We start from the raw sequence: 17691 nt of genomic DNA, 5'->3' as shown, positions 1-17691 counted from the left end.
CTTGTTTTTAAAATTAAAAACAATAATGTATAGGCCAGTGTGATTATGTAGTAATTATCACGATAATTGATATAATAGTAAAAATATTAAATGTTTCTAACTGTGTTTCGTGCCAGTTAGTAAAAAAAAGTTGATAGCGATTTCACGTAGCGGTTCGATTAACTGCAAAACATATAAGTAAAATTATTCGCGATGCAATATATTATAATACTTTTTCTGTTGTACATTTCTTTCCTATTATTTTTTTATTTTCTATTTTTTTTTTGTTTTTTTTTTTTACATTCTTTTTACCTTTTAAATTGTTATATTTAAATCGATTAAATTTCGAATTTATCACGAGCACGCGTAATTACAGTTTTCGTAGTGTTTTTTTCGGGTGTTTCAAAACCAGCTTCGCAATTACAATAACGAGAAAAAAATAAGAATAATCGGTGACGACAATCGGTAATGATAGCAGAGATAACTTGGTGACAGCATACGTGTAAAAAAATTATCGTCTCGGGCAAGAAATTTCAAAGTTCAGATGATCGTCGTCAAACAACTATTCAAATGAGGGTTTAAAGGCCGTTCTTGCTGGCGCGATTCTACGTTCGGCATTTTACGGACAAGTTCGTACGTTTCCGTGCACGTGTTTGCGCGCATGCGCATTCAGTATTGTTTCGCGCAATAAAGCGTGTACGTACAGCTGTGTGAATTATTTTCAATTGTGCGAATTTGGCAAAGATATATCGAATTATTTTCGACGATTTTTAATTTCCCTGTTAAAAAAAATATACGTATATACATTATTATGAGTGTCGTTGGGGAAAAGAAGGAAGAGACTCGTTATTTTTAACGACATAACGAGCGTATTAAATCGCCGGATCGAAAGCGTGATTATCGCCGGGAAAAGTTAAAACGAATCACTCGAGATGGGATATGTGAAGAGATCTTTCGTGAACCGAATTCATCGCGTAATTTTTTCCTCAATAATCGGAAATTACCAGTGGTTATGAACCATGATACGGCACGAAGCCTGACGAGTTTTCGAGGATACTCTTCCGGTATTAACCGATCATGAGAAAACGAGAAAGTTATAGCTGACAGGAAATATCTTTGGAATATGAAGGAAATATTCTTCTTGAAATGATCATCGAGGTTTTCTCTCTGTGTATACTAAAAATAAGTGTTAAAAAAAAAAAAAAAAAAAAAGAGGGAGACAACGTTTTACGCAATGAGAATAATTAATAAAAAAAAAATTGGCAAAGTAATGATGTAAATGTTTTTTCCACTATTTTTTCTTTGTAGATCGTGATTAATTTGTTGTAAATGAATCTATGAATTATCGGATCGTGAATCGAAGAGATTGGATGAAAATTGTGTTGTCTATAATGATAAAAGAGTTTTAGTGAGAACGAAAATGTGAACAAACCGTTTAATAGCTTATCAGATACGATGTGAAACGCGTGATAAATGTTGCTGGAACTCACTGCGGATATGCTAACAATAATAGGCGGCCTAGTTGTCGCCTATATCATCTACTTGCTGTTCATCAAAGAGGAAAATGGTAAATATGATCAATTTTTAATTTATTTTCAACAATAATGAAAAAAAAAGGATGAAATCAGGCGTTTCCAAACTTTTTTCATACTCTTACAAGTATTTTACTTCCCGAAATTCACAAATACAATTAGAAAAATGTTCTGTCAAGCCCGTTTTTTTTTTTTTTTTTTTAACTTTTTTGTGAAACTGAAACTAACCTACAAATTAGATAGATTACAAAATACCGATCTAGATTACACTCGTGAAAGTATCATCGGCACAGATTTGTCACGGTTATTGTAAATTGTCATCAGCAAGTTGTTCAACCGTCCCTGGCACGGTTCCTCGATTGCGCGTAATAATCTGTCATGAGAAGATCCCCCGTTACCTCTATTTCTCGTTTTACAATTTCGTACGACATTCTGTAATATCATTTCACGATGTTTCGCAAAGGAATAAACCGAGGAGAATTGTCTTTCACCGCATTTCGAGATGTAAACTGTCGTCTGGATAATTCCATTATTGTTTCTTTTATTTAAGTTAATATTCTACAATTTCTGGTCATCATCTTAATGATCTTTAACATTATTCCATTAAAAAAATTTTATCAATTATTTCTCCCTCTCTCCTTTCGACTGAATCAAAATATTCATTTGTCATTAAGTTGTTGCTCCTTATAACAAATGAAATAATCATCGATAAAAATAATTTAATTCGAGAAATTAAATTAAGAAGTAATGAATAAATTATTTATAAAAAAAACTTATCGACGAGTTATTTTTGACGTGATTAAAGTGATCGAATATAAATAAATAGAAAAAATAACCTCTTAAAAATATTAATTTTAGAATATGTTGGAAACCTTCCTCCTCCCATAAATAATTTAAAAGATAAAAATATATACATAATCGTCCAGTAAATTAGATATTTGATTTATATGACATAGTGTTAAAAAGTGAAATCTTTGTGTTCACGAAAATTAAGAATATCATATCTAGATTACACGAATCCTTATCGATACATTTTAAATACAGATAATACACTTCGCGAAATGGAAAAGAAAAAAAAGAAAAAAAAATTCCATTCCACGATTTCTTACGCGTAACAATCGTCACGCGTTATTGTCGATTATTCGATTGTGATCGATTCGAAGGAACAACTATCATCGCGATAACACATCGTGCCTTCGCCTTCAATAGGGTCATTCGAATTATCGCGAATCATCAGCCAACACGATACGAGTCATACGATTCTTTCTTTTTATATAATTTTCCCTTTTTAAATTAAATATAGTTTTTTTCCTTTCTTATTCTGCATATTTATCTACAACCGACTCGTTTTATTTACGTAATCGCACGTAGTTTCGTTTCAATCTACGAGGTCGAACGTGATTTAGATTTAAAAGAAAAAAAAAAAAAAAAAAAAAGAAAAAAATTCTCGGCGAACGAAATTTCCTTATCCATCGGAATGTTGGTAGATAAGAATGATTGAATGTATCTTGTAAATAAATTTTGAAAAGACAAATAAGAGAAAGATTTGATAAGACACATTTAAAAGAAGACTTATCGAGAGTTATTTTTCTGTTCATCATCTGTAATTACTTTGAAACGAGTTACTTTTTCATTGCTTTTAGATTATAGCATGAAATCAAGAAGAAACAAATTTATCGTTCCCCCTCTTATTCTCGAATAAATAATTGTAAAATGTGAAATTAGTTTCTCCTAGATCATTTTTTCCTTCTTATTATTATTCGACTATCAAAGTTTCATTGCTTTCGTGCAATCGAATTGCAACACGTCTGTGCACGACGTTTTACGTCATTTCTCTTATCAGTTAAGAAGCGGGCTTATCATTCCAAGAACGCAGGTAATCTCCCTTTTTAAATAAATGTAAATGATCCATACCTGTTTTCGCGTATCGTGCGATTATTGAAGGATGATATTTCGAAATATTAATTGGGCTATTAATTTCCAATTCAATGTTCAAAGTCCAATAAACTCTCCTCCAAACAATCCTCGATCATCGAATTAAAAAAAATTGTCAAACTTCCTCCAGATTATTAACTCGGAATTTTTTTGACAAATTTGATATAAAAAGTATTCGTTCTTTAATAATTTGATATGGAGAACCGATTTCCACGAAATTCCACGAAATGGAATTAAAAGTTAAATTAATCATCGTGGAAGGAATCGCGATTTCATAATTTTTAGAATTTCTTTTTTTCCTACAAATTATCGAATCTATTATTCTTACCATCACGAAGTTGTTGCGTTACAATTAATTTACAATCAACATTCAATAATTCTGTGCTTAAGCTTATATTAATTAAATTAAGCAGAAAAAAAGGATCACGATTTCCCCTTCGATCACGTTCAACATTATTCGACACAAAGAAGAGAAACCTTTTCTTTGCGCTGCGATTATGCCTTTACAGAGACGATAATCGCTATAATTTCGTTACGTGAGTAACGTTTCACTGTAACGTGCATTCGATTGTCGCGATTTCGTTTTAGAAATGAAGCGCGTCTCGCGGCGGGCGGAACACACAGGTTTCTTCCCTTTCGAAATTCACCCGCTGATATTCAGCGATTAGAAAGTTCGGAAAAACGAGCGAATAATGGCCACGTTTCGCAAAACGGTCAAGATAGTTGTAATCGATCACAGGCACGATCATCCTTGAGCCTCTTCATTCTTTTCCGCGCATTCTATTACGCTTTGTTGATCGTTTGCGTCAGTTTATGAATGTATACTGCATTCATTAAAAAAGGGAATGAAGAAAAAAATACGAAGGTCGTTGAAGGAAACGTTGATTGAACCGATGGATTCAGAGAGAGTAGAGTTTTTTTTTTTTCCTTTTTTGTGGAAGTTCATCGACGATGATATTTGCATTAACATATGCATGCTTCACTTTGATTAAATTGCACAGATTTATTATTCATATAGATCGAAAGATACACATTGCGAAAATAAATATGAAAATGTATTGTCGGAAATGGTAATTGGAAGCTAATTTGATTCGATTCTCAGGTTTCTCAGACTCTAATCTTCCCGTGATACTTGGAACGTTGGAAAAGCAGGAAAATAGAGAAAGGAGAGAAGAGATTCGTGTTAAAGAAATATCTCTTTGCAAACACTTTTTCCTTGAAATAATTTCTTCGTTTCTCATTTCCACGGTGAGTCGAACAAAATTGCCAGAAAATGTTGGAAAATCGATAGGTAGGATCCGAAGAGAAAAATTCCGTGTATCGGGGACGATTGATGAACAAAAAGCCAAAAAGATGGTCGAAATGGTAGATTAGAAATAAATGTAGGCGACCTTCACCTTCTGGCGAGAGATCAGGGTTAGAAAGGCCATCGGTGATACATGCACAGCATAGAACGTCTTCTCGTTCGAGCACACCGATGCAAATCAGCACGTGTGCTAAACTTAGACTTTAAACGGATGTTAATAAACACATAAATGGAATTTAAATGGAATCGTGCATCAATCGTGAAACAATGAACGACCTCGGTTGTGCAATTAATTCTCTATCGCGCGTGGGAGAATATTTTAACGAACTTAAAAAAGAAAAAAAAAAAAAGAAAAAAGAAAGAAACGCGTACCCTGAAATCTGCAAACAAAAAATTGCACGCGAAAGAAGACGAGAAAAAGAGGACAAGGAAATGATCCGATAAGGAAATTGTTCGAGTCGAAAAGATAAAGATACGTTCATTTCTCTTTCTCAGAGGATCTTTTTCGATCCTCAATTAATAACCAATCGATATCGTTTATGGTCAAAACTTTATGATGTGTTTGTAGTGGACATCCTTAACCCTTTTACAGAGAGATAAGCGGTTCAGAAAAGAAGTTTTACGAACATTATATTTTAAATGTTACGACTACCACAACTATTAAAATTTATTGGCCATAAAATACTGAAAAGTATGTTACTCTCAGTGTCGGATACACGTTGGAATATTACGAAAAATCTTAATGATAAGAGAATAATTATTTAAAGTTATTATTATTTTTTACAATTCTTCGTTTCACTTTATTACACCGCCAAAGTATTAAGACATCAAGGCATAAAATTATCATTTTTAAAACACACCATGGAGAAAAATTTATTATATACTGCGTCCTTCGAGGAGTCGTTCGAAAAATGAAAAAAAAAAAAAAAAAAAAAAAAAAAAAAAAAAAATCAACGACCGACGAGGAGGCAAGGTAACGAGGTAACGAAGTTTCTCCCATAAGAGTTTCGAAGTACACTTCAATCTCTCCCCCCTCTCCCCCCTCTTGTTGAATCTGTTAACATAACAAACATTGCCCATTAACTTGGCCAATATCTATCACGACGCAATATGCATCCTCTATGGTGCAAACACTCTCCCCTCTCCCCTCCTCACCCCCCAAGTTCCCCGCGAAAAGAGTTCACCAGGTCGTCGAATCTCTCTGCAGAGGCGAAAGAAGGAATGAGGAATTGCTGACAAGGCCGAGAGCCGGTGAAATTACCTTGAAGCGTCGTCGTCGAGACGCGGCCAAACGAGATGCCTTCGATCCATTGCCGATCGAAGTGCCGATGAAAGTCGACGACATCGAACACGCCGAGCACCTTTTCCTTTTCTCTCCCACTCGTTAACCCTCTCGCGTCATTTTGTTCCCTTTTCAAAGAGTTCCCTCCACCTCCAATCGAATTCCTCTGCAATTCTGTTCCCTTCTTCTTCCCTGGACGGGTCGAGGGAGATGGAGGATTCTGAAGATTCAGTTTCGGTCAGGAGAGGAGAGTTTGAATCGAATTATTGAATTAATGATCCCGAGTTTCTTTCCAAAGAAAAGATTACGCGCAAATTTTTGCAAGAAAACAAAATTCCAAAATGGGGAAATTTCTTCAATACACACACACACACACATATATACATCTGTCATAAAATTCGTCTCACGTTGACATAAATTTTGCGAGATTTTTTTACGAGGATATTCCTCGACAATTCGTCTCACTTTCGCGGTTAGATATTCCGGCCGGAGAGAAAAGAAAGGAAGAAAGAAAGAAATTCGACGGCGTGGTATAAAGTGTTCTCGCAAATTTGCAGACAAATCTGGCACGGATGCGGGGACGACGGCGCAAGCGCTTCGCGACATCGTGGAGCGCGTGGTCGAGGAGGCGAGGAGGCTGCCGGGTTTCGGAAGTTGTGACGGGAGTGGAAGGATCCAGGATGAGAGGAACGGCGCGGAGAACAGTTACGAGGAAGTGCTCGCCACCACGATCCTCAACAAGGTTGTAGAAACATATTCTCGGAGGCTGATCTCTCGGGGGAGGGGAGGGGCGCCTCTCTCCCCGGAGAGGGTCGGGCTCCGGTTCACGGAATTCGTGGAATCCGCTCGAGAATCGATGAGCGAACGATGATGGATTTTCTAGGTCATCGAGAGATACCAGAAGAAAGATGTGGACGGCAATAGCAACGTTCTTCCTGGGAACTGCGTGACTGCGAAGTATGCAACGAGTACGTTTTCCGATTCTTTGGAATATTTTTAGAAGCCTTTTCGAAAGTTTATTGATTAAATTAACCCTTAATCGTATAAGCGTGGATATGATTCGAATCGATTATTCGAAGAGTGATCGAAGAAATGCATAAGTAGATGAATAAATATATATTTGTTCTTTTAGCTTCGTGTATAAGTTAATCATAATTGATCGAACGATTCGATGAAAGATCTCAAAGATGGGATTAAAATCTTCTTATAGAAATTTTAAAGGGAAGAGAGAAGTTTGAACGAGACAAGAAAATATAGAAAAGAAGAGAATCGTTTTTATATATATATATATATATATATATTTGGTTTTTCAGGTGAAAGCGAGGCAGGACTGGACGAAGGTGTCGAAGAAGGTTGCAGCAGCTTGGAACCGTTGTCTCAGGAGGATTGCGCCAGCAAGTATAGCGCATCTAGCTCGAGACGCGTTAGAAACCAACCGGAGTCATTATCTCTCACGGTAGGCGATCCTTTTACGGAGGCACAACCTCCGGAGAACTCGCGAAAGAAACGAAAACTGTTCCCGAGAAACGGATACCCGTTCATTCTTTCTGAATCGTTCGAGGTCGAGCGTTGTTATTCGTTCGTGCTGGACGATTCGTCAGAAAAATCGACGCAACCGTTCTCCAATTTTAAAGTCATTCCGAATGATTTATGGATCAATGAAAAATAATTTTTGCTTGAAATGACAAATTTTGCACTGGAAAAAAATATGAATGAAACACTTAAAAATTATGTATCTATGTTAAAAAAGCTTTGTAACGAGGACACATTTAAATTTTAAATACACGCGAAAAAAAGAAGATTTGAAAAATGTAAGTCTTTTTATAGAATTTCGAGATTAGGTTTCTAGGTGCTCGGGTGATCAACCGATAAGCTCGCGAGTGATAAGCGACCATAACGAAATAAGATGTTTCGTGTTGAAATACGCGTGGCAATTTCGACTGATAAAAGAAAACCAAAAAGAAAAAAAAAAAGAAAGAAAGAAAGAAAAAAAAAACATATATAAAATATACATTAAAAGTTAGGAACGAGTATGATCCACTTTCTTCCGTAGTAGATTTATTAACGAGATGTTTCGCTCGTTTCAGATAGAAGAACGAATAGAGGAAGTGACCACGACTTATGCATCCGACGAGGACTCCAGGGAATCTCTGTTGCCCGTCAAGAATGCCCATCGAGTGCCATTTCCTGAACTTGGAATGGACATCATCGATCGTAAGCGTATTTAAATTAAATTTAAATTCGTATTTACGTTCAAATTTGCCGATTTTCTGACGGTCATTTCCTTCCGCATATGCAAAATGTATCGAAATACTCGAGTGTGCGATATTTTTGCTGATCGCAAATGGAGGAGCGTTTTGCATATTCCAATCGGTCAGTGCTATTATATCGTCACAGTGTTATTAATGATCGTTCGTTAACGTACATCGTTTTTCGTTCGTACAAATGTTACAATAACGACATTACATTTTACGATTTAATTTTCGTTCTATCGAGGGAAAAGATATATCTCGTGCAATGATTCGATTCTCAAAATCGTGAAACTTAAATTTATTTTTAATAAGTAATTTCGTAAACACGTTTCACGGCGTTCCTGTAAAAAAGTGAAAATTGCATTCTGCGACGTCTATCTATTAAAGTGAGAAATTTGATACGCAATACAATTTGAAATAAGATAAAGAGTAATTCTTCCATTGTATAATAAAATATAATCAAAAAAAAAAAAAAAGAAAAAAATTAAAGTAATCGTGTACAATTTGTGATTATAACATAAATAACGACACGGCGTATCCTATTCATCTAAGATCGCACAATTTTATCGGATCGACAAAATGTTAACTCAACAAAAAAAACTCCATTCCAGCTTTTCACTCGGAGGACAGCCAGGACGAAATCGACGCGCCGACCAACGTGGATTTAGTATTCCCGGTCGAATCTTGGGAAGAAAACTGGTTGTTCCAAAGGAAGAAGGTTCAGACACAGCAGGCTGACTCCGTGGCCATGTTGGTGCCGAATCCAAGCGCCGATTACAAGGCTCTGATCGGTGACAAGGACGCGGAAGACACCTCCGACTTGTCCGAATGTTCCTCGGCGCAGGCGGACGAGGACATCGAGAAAGAGCTGATGGAGGCGATAAGCAACGTGGTCCCACGAACCCCGGAGAACGAGAAAAAGTTCGAGAATGAGCTGGACCAATATCCAGATTCTTCGACGAAAACTGAGATTCGAGGCTCGAAAGATGGAAGGATCGACGAGGATGGCGAGAGACGAGGATCGAAGGGGAGGAGCGACGAAGGAAACGACGAAGGGGTTGAAGCCAAAGAGGTCGAGCGTCGTTCTAAAGCTGTGAACGAGAAACCCGTGCCAGGAAATTTAGTCGATAACGGGTCAAACGAGACGACGAACGATGAGGTATCGAGAAATTTGATTAGCGATTCAATCGAATTCGATTCTCCAACAGAGGGGAATGAACCGGATGATTTATCGAGTCTCTCGAACGTGAAACCCTCCGCGATCGACGAAAACGCGCTTGACTTGCCAAAGACACCGACATCAACGCCGAGAATTTCCATGGCCGAGCTGAGGGAATTGGATAACTTGGAATCGCTCGATTCCCGGGAAAACAACGTTCTGAATTCGCTGGAATGCGCTAAGAAGAAGTTGATGGCCGTGAATGACAGCGTGGACGAGGAGGAAGCAATGCTCGCTCAACAAAAGGTCGACTTTCATGGTAAATATTTCAATAAATACGTAAATAGTTTATTAAATTATGGATTTTAATTTTGTTCGCGAATATTGTCAGCCGAGGATATTCAAGAACAAGAAAGCGAATACACCGAGCATTACGATATCGCGACCCAAAGGCACTTGGATAGCTTGACGAAGAGCGAGTCGTCCGATTTTTCGCCACTGATCGATTCGACGACGGAAAATGAGGAGAGGTAGGAGATTCTTTTTGAAATCTTGTTTCACAAAGATATCCGCAATAGGATTTTCGAGTTTTAATGTTTTCTCTTTCTCTCGAGCCAGCTCGCGGTGAATAATTTTAAAAGTTAGATTGAACAATTCGAGATTTCTCGATTGTTTCGTTTCGAAGCTAGGTTCGTTTCGTAACGTCACCGTTAATGGTCTGCAAAACGGCGTAGAACTTTCTTCTTACTGATGATACTGTAACAATCCTTCAACATTCCATTGTGCAGCAAATGCCGAGAGGCTGTGGCGTCCGCCAAAGCTGAATCGGCTTCGCATCAGTCCCAGCAGAGCAAGAATTCAGACGAAGAGGTCCGGCTTGCCACTCCTCCGCGACCAGGTCAATCACAAATTCTTTTTCCATCGATTCTTATCATTTTTTTTCTTTCTCTCCTTCTTTTTTTTCTTCTCGTACGAGAAAATTAAGATTTTGTTTTATATATTTTTTCGTAACTGAAAAACGCAGGCACGATCGCCGAACGTGAGCACAAAAAGTGGGAAAATGCTCCACCTATCGAAAACAACCCTTACAGCCGGGAGAATATTCAAAAGAGGTTGTGGGAGAGGCAGTACTCGAGAAGATCGTCAGAAAATTCCGGGTAAGATATGAAATGATTCTTTCGCAAAATTGTTTCTCGCGACGAATAACATTTTTGAATTCAGAATTTACACCGAATTGTCAACGAGCAATGGAACGGACTTGCTCGACGTGTTAACATCTCGAGAATCGAATATGCAAAGGTAATGTTTGAAAAATTTACTAAAACGATTAAAATTTTTCATCTTTCTGAATCGATCGTATTATTATACGAAATGAATCAAATTTATAATTTAATGAACGTTTCGTTTAAATTATGATGAGGTATATATATTAGCAATAGTAATTTAACAGAAAGTAATTACTTTGCCATTGAACGGTTGATGATAGAGATCGGATCTTAACGATTTGCAAACTGATGGTAAATAGATTTTAATGACTTTGCTTTATAATTATATTCGCGGATAATTCTTTTAATGGAGGATAAATGAGCTAAGGTTGGAAATGGAATCGAATCCTTGTAAAAGTGATTAGTTTTTAAAGAATTTAGTGAAGAAGCGGGGTGAATTGCTTTTTGGTAAAGAGAACTTTGTTTCGTTACATTCTGCCAGTCACTCCAAGCACTTCGCCATTGCATGGTCTTTGCCATAGATTTTAGAAGAAAAACTGGCGATTTAATTTTTAAAGAATTATTGCCAAATCCGAATTTCGTCATAATCTCATTTTACAAATTCATTTTTACCACAGATAATAATAAAAATTCAATTTCTAAAACCGTATAGGTTCGGCAGGGATTATTACGTGAACGGATCGGTGAACGAGAAAGGTAGAAGATCGTCAGACAATCCCGGGTATGATTTACGATGTTTCTTTGCATAATTTGCTTTTCGCGTTATTTTTTTATGTACGATATCTTTTTGTTTAGAATACATAACGAATTGGCAATGAGCAACGGAACGGATACGGACGACATGCCATCATTACTAAATATCCAAAGGTAAGGGAATGCGTGGAAATAAATATTCTTTTCATTGTTAAATTTGTACAAAATCGAATAAAAAATTTTCCGTAAATTTCTGCGTAGATCCACCGGGGATCACTGCGATACGAAAGTGAACGAGAAAGGGAAGAGAAGATCGTCGGACAATTCTGGGTAAAAGATTTATTATTATTTTCACGCACAATTTTCCTTTTACGAAAATTAATTCTGTACGATCGATGATGTTTTCATCACAATTCAGAAATTACGAATTATCAACGAGCAGTGGGAGTTTGAACGATGCGTTGACATTTCGAGACGAGAGCATGCAAAGGTAAAATGTGAAAAATATGAAAGCTTGTGAAAAAAAGAAAATTGACAGATATTAAAATTCTTCTAAATTTTTTCTTGAATTAAATTTTTGAAACGCGTAGATCTGCCGGGGACTATTGCGTGTACGATCAAAAAGCGTCAGTAAACGAGAAGGGAAGAAGATCGTCGGACAATCTCGGGTAAGACGTGCAATTTGTATTTATATAATTAATTTTATTTACGATGAATAATATTTCCATTCGAAACCTACGGAAACGAAACAATCCAAAAATTAAATTCAACAAAATTCAAAGATAATGAAAACGTAGAATAAAAATTTACAATATCCGAATAAAAAGGGAAAGAAAGTTCAATTTTGTTTCTATGAATATTTCTGAATTGTTTAGATCGGTCGAGGATTATTACGAGAAAAATCCAAAATCATCAGCGAATAAAAAAGAAAGAAGATCGTCAGACGTAATAATCGATGACGTTTCAATATTCCAAGAACTAAATATACAAAGGTGAAGAAAAATTCAAAAAAAAAAAAAAAAGAAACAATTCTTATCTTTTCCCCTTAGATTTTAGAATTCCCTCTCCCCTCCCCCCTTTCCCCCCAAAAAAAGTTATTAAAAACTTATTCCGCAAAATTTGGATAAATGAAATCGATTCTCAAATCTCTTTTTTTCGAAATGTCGTAGATCCGCCGGAGATTATTACACGAACGATTCAAAACCGTCGGTGAACAACAAAGGGAGGCGGTCTTCGGGCTTTTCGACGTCGAGCAGACCGAGCAGCTCGTTATCCCAACGATCAAGCTTCAACGGGGTCGCGGACCAGGATCAACAGGTGAGTTTCCAGCTCGAAAAGTTCGAGGAGGCTTCCCTGCGCGGCAGCCTTTCTAGATGGACCTATCGCGATCCGTGCTCCAGTTCGAACTTTGCTGTCAACCCTCTTCTGCGCATGGCCGAATCACCTGATCGTGTTCACGAGAACGTCAAGGATCGAAACGAGATATCGTTAGGGAACGACGATCGAGACGACGTGAAAAAGAGTGAAAAAGTGGCCGAGGGGGAAATAAATAACGAGTACGAGATAGCGGATAAGAGAGAAATCGAGGATATTAACGAGATTTTGGAAGAGATCGAAGATATCCCGAAAATCGGTCGCGATCTTGAACGAAATAATAATCTCAACACGGATCGCGACTCGGGTATGTCCTCCGTCGATACGAACGACTCGAAAGTTGGGAGGAAAGAGGATCAGGATTGTTGGAGGAGGTTGTGGATCGACGACTTTCGAAACGTGAAAAACGAACAGACCGTGTCCTTGAATGGAAGAAGGTATTTCAACTCGAACGGTTACAAGTATAACACGTTTGGTGGGATAAAGAAGCATTTGTTGATCGATGAGTTGGAAGATTCTGACGAGGACAACTCGAAACCCGAGAGATCTGATGAATTCTTCGATCCTGGGCAATTTGCCGGGTTGAAGTTCCACACGTTTGGAGGTGTAAAGGGGAGCAAAAAAGTGGATAGGAGAGGGATCCTCATGTACAGAAGGGTGACGTTGAGATCGTCCGTGAGAAACGGTAAAACTGTGTAAAAGGAATGAGGACGTCTCGAAGCGATTCCTTGTTTCAAGTGAAGGATAGAATAAGCGAGGACAGACACACCGATTATCGAAGCGACGATTCCGAGGAGAAGGATAGATGCGCGAAATATCTCGACAAAAAACCGAGGAGAAGAGGATGTAACAAATTCTACAAAAGGCAAAAGACAAAGATTATGTACACCTCATCGTCGTCCACTGATGACGATTGGCAAGACGAAGAGGTGTTGGAATTGCCCGACAAAGTGATAATGCAAAAGTTCCTGAAGGATACATCCAAGAAAATGAAATCGAATTCGGACAACGATCCCAATTACTTCTTGAACACGTCGAGAAAAAAGATATTCAACGATAGCATCAGAGCATCTAGATCGCCAAAGCATCGATCCTCGGACGATAACGAGAGTTTGAAGCTGGAACCGCCCATCGTGCCCGAGGTCGTCGAGAAAAGTTTCGAAAGTTTGCAGGATCTTCGTGGCAAAGGGAAAGGGAAAAAGAAGCGCAAAGCTTCAGAATCGATCAAATACGTGGGTGTGAGAAGTTTGAGCGATCTGACAATATGGTGAAAATAACTTAATCGAATTAGTTCTTCAAAATAGAAACTTTCTTTCAATATATAACACGTATATTATGGAAGTTTATATTTTTTTTATACAATTTTATTCGAACCTCGTATGCAGTGCCATATTGTCAACGAGAAGTTCCTTAGAAAGGTGTCTTTAAAAGTGAATCTAACGATAAAATTAATATATTATAACGTTAATCATTTTATTATACTTTTCTAATAATAAATTATAGAGAGAAATCTTATTGTACAAATATATATATATATATATATTATAATTATCTTAAGTATATTTTATTTTTAATGAAAGTAACGAGTGAATTGTGACTTTGGTCAAAAGTGCATGACACATTTTCTTAACATTTATATCTTCAAGGAGGTGTAGGTGTTGTTTCACTCTACGATTAATTTTAACAAATTTTCAATTTGACTTTTTAATTACTCTCCTCGTTAATTTTAACAAATTTGTTGGTGAATTTGATAAATAGCTCTCACTACTTAATTAAGACGTAACAGAGAAATAAGACAATCTCTGTAACAGCGAACTGTAAATAAATCTTTTTGACTCTTTCTTGTAGATCGCACGCACGAGTTATGTATCGACCTTATACAAAAAAAAAAAAAAAAAAGAAAATAATTACTTTTACTTGTATATAGCACACGTAGACCATAGAAAAGGCTGCTTAAGAAAAGATCAAAAAAAAAAATAATAATAATAAATAAAAAAAACAATAGAAAAAAACATTTCTATTAGTACGAAGTTCTATGCACATTGCACATGCATGATAGCTGCGAAAATGCCTTTACCCGGATCGGTAAGTACCGTTTACATGCATTTCCAATTTGATGCGTGTCGACTAACAAACGATATGTCAAGGGTTTGCATGTTACACTGAGATAAGCATAAATTCGTTGACTGAGAATCAGCATGAATTTTCATCGAGGATCGAAAAGAAGGAAAAAAAAAAAAAAAAAAAAAATCGTAAAGATTTTTCTTACCGCCATTCGCAAGATGCTCCATCATTTGATCGTAACTAACAATTTTTCAGATTTCTTTTTCTTTTCTACTGATGCATGATTATAACAATCGATGCTTTAAACTATGCATTAAACTAATTCCTATTGAAATACTAATCGCTGCAAAAAAAAGTCGATCGAAACTAGTACTTTAATGCAGAACTAAAATGCATAGAGGGAACGTCGGATCTCCCAAATGATTTCGAAACGTTTTCTGTTCCAGGAGGAAACGCAATACAAGGAAACGGAGTCTCTGTTGAACCGAAGCAACGATGTTAAATCGAAAGTGGCTAAATGGCAGAATAACAACGTGGAGAGCAAGTATCATTTGCCGGCCGGGCAGGATGATTCCTCGAAAGGAAAGACAGAGAAAGGAAAGGAGAGGTCGTGGGAGGAGCAACGGATGGAGGAGATTCTGGAGAACGAGAGGAAGAACAGCAAGAACGAGATAAACGCGAAATTGAATAACCAAGAGAACTACGAGAACACCGTGATCGAAACGAAAATGTTCAATTCGGAGAGGAGCCAACGAAAGATCAAGAGGATCGATCTGAAGGCGTACGGGTTCGAGAATGAATTCTGCTCGAACAGAACGATCAGAACTTCGACGCCAAGAGTTGTCAACAAGTTGGATCTCAGGTCTTTCGGCTACGACGATGGAATTCGACGAACGCAGTCAAATATTCAATTGAACAGCGTCGTCGACAATGACGAATTCAAGATTGCTAGGTTCGCCAACTTGTCGCAACGAAAGGATTACAAGGACGATCGTCAAGATGGGATCGAGAATCGAGGATCTGGGGACAACAGCTTGACGCAGAGCACGGAGACGCTCAACAAATTCGAAGACGAGAGTTATAACGAGTTCAAATTGAGGCCCGCGAAATCGGTGCCGAACATCACCAAGTGTTATTCGAGGAACAGCCAGAGGGAGGAGGAAGAGGAGGAGGAGGAGGAGGAGGAGGAGGAGGAGTACGATCGAGATTCGTTCGACGAGTTCGAAGTAATAAAGAGCGGATCGGTGAGGAATCTCGCGAACAATTACAATCAGAAGAGTACTAATATTAAGAGCAGCCAGTCATCGATCGACGGATCAGAGAACGATGGGGATAATTCTTTGGAGAGAACGCAGAGTCATCAGTCGTTGAACGACATCAAGAAGAAAAGTTCGAGCGACGAGGAGTTCGATAATAAGGTGTTGCCGATGCCATCGGTCAGAAGGCTTGCTGAGGTATTTAGTAAGCAAACTGAACACGTTCGCGTTCCTGTTACAAAGGTGAGAATGGTGTTTGAATGATTAATGTTAATAGAACGTTAAAAAAAAATAAAAAAAAAAAGAAAGAAAGAAAGAAAATGAATATAGCAAATTTGTCGTATAGCAAATTATCGAATTTTTAAAAATGTTTCGCTTTGAATAATATTTGGATCATTTGCACAATTAAATATTTAAATTATTATTTGATTATATTTGTTAATATATACGTATATATATATATATTTTTTTTTATTAGGCAACGAAATCATGTAACATGTACAACGAGAGATCTTCGACGCCAGAAATTCAAATAGTTGAAACACCGAGGCAAATGCACAGCCTAACCGCCAGATCACTTTCGAAACAATTTCGAGAAGGCTTGAGGCGAATTCCAAACAAAGTGACTTCACCTCCGGCTAGCCACGTCGTTATGGAACAATGCAAAGTAGGCGAGAACCAAATGGAAGTAGTGCAACCCAAGAACGATGTGTTTAACGATACGAACGTGATTCTACCGGGAAAATTGAAATCGAATATAATATTCTGGGAACAGATGCAGAAAAAGATGTAAAGCATATCTATTTGCTTTAAATTTGGTGCACGTTTGTCAAAAAAAAAGGAAAAAGAAATTTATAAATTAATGTAGGGATCAAATTAAAGTGATATAGAATCGTGTGTAGAATCAATGAAACGAGGAATCTACTAATATTTTTTCCTTTTAATATGATTGAAATTATTTTTAATAATTTAATTTAATGAGAAACAAATTCGAAGAAGTAAAAAAAGTGGTTAACATCCTTGCTCAACGTAAGAATGTTTTAACACAATGCAACAAAAGGAGTCGATTAATTGTATGAAACAATACAGGCTCGATGATCGATTAATTTACAAATGCAATTGCATTCGCGACATGAAATGTCGATGAGACGTGTGTGCCAAATGATACGAACCCGTGATTAGCCAAAGAGAATATTTTTTTTTTTTTTTTGCGTGGTTCTTTTGAAACATGCAAATAATTTGAACTGAACAGCAAACATTTTGAAAACTAAACTATTAAAAAATCCACCAAATTTTATATGTTTGCAATAAATAATTGTAAATATATATCGGAATATAGTCAAAAAAATATCAAAATTATTTTTTGTACATAAAAAAAATCTAATATAGTTAAAAAGTTATATATATATATAAATTTATTCTATAGTATTCTCATGTATTACAACACTGTTATTATTTATTGACGTCTAAATATACATATATTGGTGTGTATATATATAAATTAAGAAAATCGATGGGCAACGAAAATTCTTGAATAAAATATCGAAGTTTGTATGGGATAATCTTACGTTATCTGTGTAACTAAAACTGTGCTATATCGATATTATATAGAAATATATTGTTTATTATCAAA

General features: G+C 36.8%; 2 protein-coding genes across 9 annotated transcripts in view; one reads left to right on the top strand and one right to left on the bottom strand.

The window, feature by feature from the left end:
• Positions 1 to 17620, top strand: part of LOC100863819 (uncharacterized) — a 44958-nt gene extending 27338 nt beyond the window's left edge. For 6 of the 8 annotated variants that reach the window (XM_086904448.1, XM_086904445.1, XM_086904447.1 and 3 more), the window contains 18 exons: positions 6592 to 6776; positions 6918 to 7002; positions 7348 to 7490; positions 8122 to 8248; positions 8898 to 9764; positions 9837 to 9975; positions 10234 to 10343; positions 10470 to 10602; positions 10667 to 10744; positions 11324 to 11392; positions 11467 to 11538; positions 11626 to 11694; positions 11783 to 11854; positions 11955 to 12032; positions 12240 to 12356; positions 12534 to 12681; positions 15249 to 16301; positions 16537 to 17620. In XM_086904448.1, the coding sequence (XP_086760574.1) occupies positions 6592 to 6776; positions 6918 to 7002; positions 7348 to 7490; positions 8122 to 8248; positions 8898 to 9764; positions 9837 to 9975; positions 10234 to 10343; positions 10470 to 10602; positions 10667 to 10744; positions 11324 to 11392; positions 11467 to 11538; positions 11626 to 11694; positions 11783 to 11854; positions 11955 to 12032; positions 12240 to 12356; positions 12534 to 12681; positions 15249 to 16301; positions 16537 to 16851 (3860 nt within the window). In that variant the 3' untranslated portion in view covers positions 16852 to 17620. Of the gene's footprint in view, positions 1 to 1287; positions 1547 to 6591; positions 6777 to 6917; positions 7003 to 7347; positions 7491 to 8121; positions 8249 to 8897; positions 9765 to 9836; positions 9976 to 10233; positions 10344 to 10469; positions 10603 to 10666; positions 10745 to 11323; positions 11393 to 11466; positions 11539 to 11625; positions 11695 to 11782; positions 11855 to 11954; positions 12033 to 12239; positions 12357 to 12533; positions 12682 to 15248; positions 16302 to 16536 lie in introns of all 8 variants that reach the window. The other 2 variants (XM_086904452.1, XM_086904449.1) reach the window with 2 other exon arrangements.
• Positions 1 to 17691, bottom strand: part of LOC100864203 (choline/ethanolamine transporter flvcr2a) — a 65066-nt gene that overhangs the window by 46559 nt on the left and 816 nt on the right. The gene's annotated exons all lie outside the window — the stretch shown is intronic.

This window comes from Apis florea, unplaced genomic scaffold, assembly GCF_048593485.1.
Source record: "Apis florea isolate Af1SG1 unplaced genomic scaffold, ASM4859348v1 contig_2350_pilon, whole genome shotgun sequence".
Taxonomy (NCBI): domain Eukaryota; kingdom Metazoa; phylum Arthropoda; class Insecta; order Hymenoptera; family Apidae; genus Apis; species Apis florea.
The sequence above is the reverse complement of the archived record's forward strand: the minus strand, read 5'-3'. Positions and strand labels throughout refer to the sequence as shown.